At 50.1% G+C, this 1815-nt stretch overlaps 1 protein-coding gene across 4 annotated transcripts in view; it reads right to left on the bottom strand.

Moving 5' to 3' along the window:
- The window catches only part of Trpv4 (transient receptor potential cation channel subfamily V member 4), a 37266-nt gene that overhangs the window by 1892 nt on the left and 33559 nt on the right, over positions 1 to 1815 (bottom strand). For 3 of the 4 annotated variants that reach the window (XM_010603959.3, XM_010603958.2, XM_010603960.3), the window contains exon 15: positions 1320 to 1447. In XM_010603959.3, the coding sequence (XP_010602261.1) occupies positions 1320 to 1447 (128 nt within the window). Of the gene's footprint in view, positions 1 to 1319; positions 1448 to 1482; positions 1502 to 1815 lie in introns of those variants that run through there. The other variant, XM_033762371.1, reaches the window with a different exon arrangement.

Raw genomic sequence — 1815 nt, 5'->3', positions numbered from 1 at the left:
ATTTTTGAGACAGGGTCTTGCAAAGTTGCCCAGGCTGGGCTTGAACTTGCAATCCTCCTGCCTCAGCCTCCCAGAGTGCTGAGATTACAGGGGTGCACCGCTGTACCCAGCTCATTTCGATCATGTGCAAATACCAAACTCAGTGGCATTAAGTACACTCATAATGTTATACGATCGCCACTTCTATCTCCAGCGAGTTTCCATTGTCCCACACAGACCCTCCGCCCTGCTACGCTGTCCCTCCTGGGCCTCCCCAGCCCTGGTAGCCTGTACTTTGCTGATTCCGTGGGTTATCCCGTGCCGGACCACTCTTACAAGTGGATTCCTACAGTAAGTGGCCTTTCACATCTGGCTTTTCACGCACACTTCACATTCTTGAGGTTCGTCCATGCTATAGCAAGGGGCAGAACAATTTTTTTTTTTTTTTTTTTTTTTTTTTTTGCGGTGGTGGTGGCAGTCGCCGTGGTACTGGGGACTGGACCCATGGCTTTTGAACAGAGCTATATTCCCAACCTTCTTTTAATTTCTTGAGACAATCTAAGTTGCTAAATTGCGATCCTCCTTCCTCTGTCTCCCAAGTAGCTAGGATTATGAGCTTGAGCCATCACATCCAACTAGAGCTTCGATTCTTTTTTATCCATCAAATAATATTCCAGTGCGTGGCTGTACCACATTTTATTGATCCTAATTCACTCTTTCATTGACAGGCACACTCCTTATTATCAGTAAAGTCATTACAGTTTCTTGGGCCAGACAAATGGGCCTAATATAATTTTACTTTTTAAAATCACTTTTGTTGCTTTTCACACAACTTCTCTTTTTCTTATTATTTATTTATTTTTAGCAGTTACAACGTGTCAGGACTCAGCAAGGAAGATGCATTTGATATTCCTGTTTTCCAGGAACAAGAGCCTGTGAGGCTGCTTTTCCAAGGCGACGATGCTGCTAAGTTACAGAGTTAGGATTTGAACTCTGGATTCAGTCTAAGCAGAACTGACCAGCTGACTTGGAAGTCGTTGCCATTATTATTCTTATTACATGGTAAGGAGATTGGACCCAGGACCTTACACTGAGTTACATCCCCAGCCCTTTTCATGTATTTAATCCAGCCTGGAATTTACAATCCTCCTGCCCAGTGCACAGCTGGGCATGGGGTGGCGCTGCAGCGTGCCCGTTTCACGGGTGAGGAAACAGAGGCTGGGCCAGGAAACTGAACTGCCCGGGATCACCCGCTGAGACGGAATGATCGGGGCCTCAGTGACTTCAGAAGTTACGGTGGGTTGGAAGGGTGGGGGAGCAGAATACAGAGCCCGGCTCACCTGAAGCACCACCTGCGATCCGGGGTGCCGTCCGAGCTCTTGCCCACAGTCACCATCTCCCCAGAGCGGAAGGCCCTCCTCAGGAACACGGGGAAGGAGCGCTCCATGTCCAGGATGGTGGTGGCCCACTACAGGGACGGAGACCAGGGCGGGACACTGGTGACCTCCCCAGCACAAGCTCACTGTTTTGATGACAGAAAGGAGCCAGAGGGCCGAGGTGGGCAGAAACACCGAGTTTCCGACTCCTACGGCCCCTAGAAATGTGCTTTATAAACTCCGGCACCCACAGGCAGCTGGCAGCGAAGGAAAGAGTGGAGCGGGACCCAGATACAGAAAGACCACAGTCCAGGCCCTGTGACATCCTCAGCAGGCATCTGTGATGTGGGAGTCACTAGGGCTGGTTGGGGACTGGGGCGAACCAGGAAGCAAATGCCCCATGTAAAGGGGGTCCCAGGCGTACGACTTGGCCCAGAAGGCCAGAAATCTAGACTTTTTT

The sequence above is a fragment of the Fukomys damarensis genome, unplaced genomic scaffold, assembly GCF_012274545.1.
Source record: "Fukomys damarensis isolate Sample0158 unplaced genomic scaffold, DMR_v1.0_HiC HiC_scaffold_12, whole genome shotgun sequence".
NCBI classification, from domain to species: Eukaryota; Metazoa; Chordata; class Mammalia; order Rodentia; family Bathyergidae; genus Fukomys; species Fukomys damarensis.
Note: the sequence above shows the minus strand (reverse complement) of the source record. Positions and strands in the feature narration are given on the sequence as shown.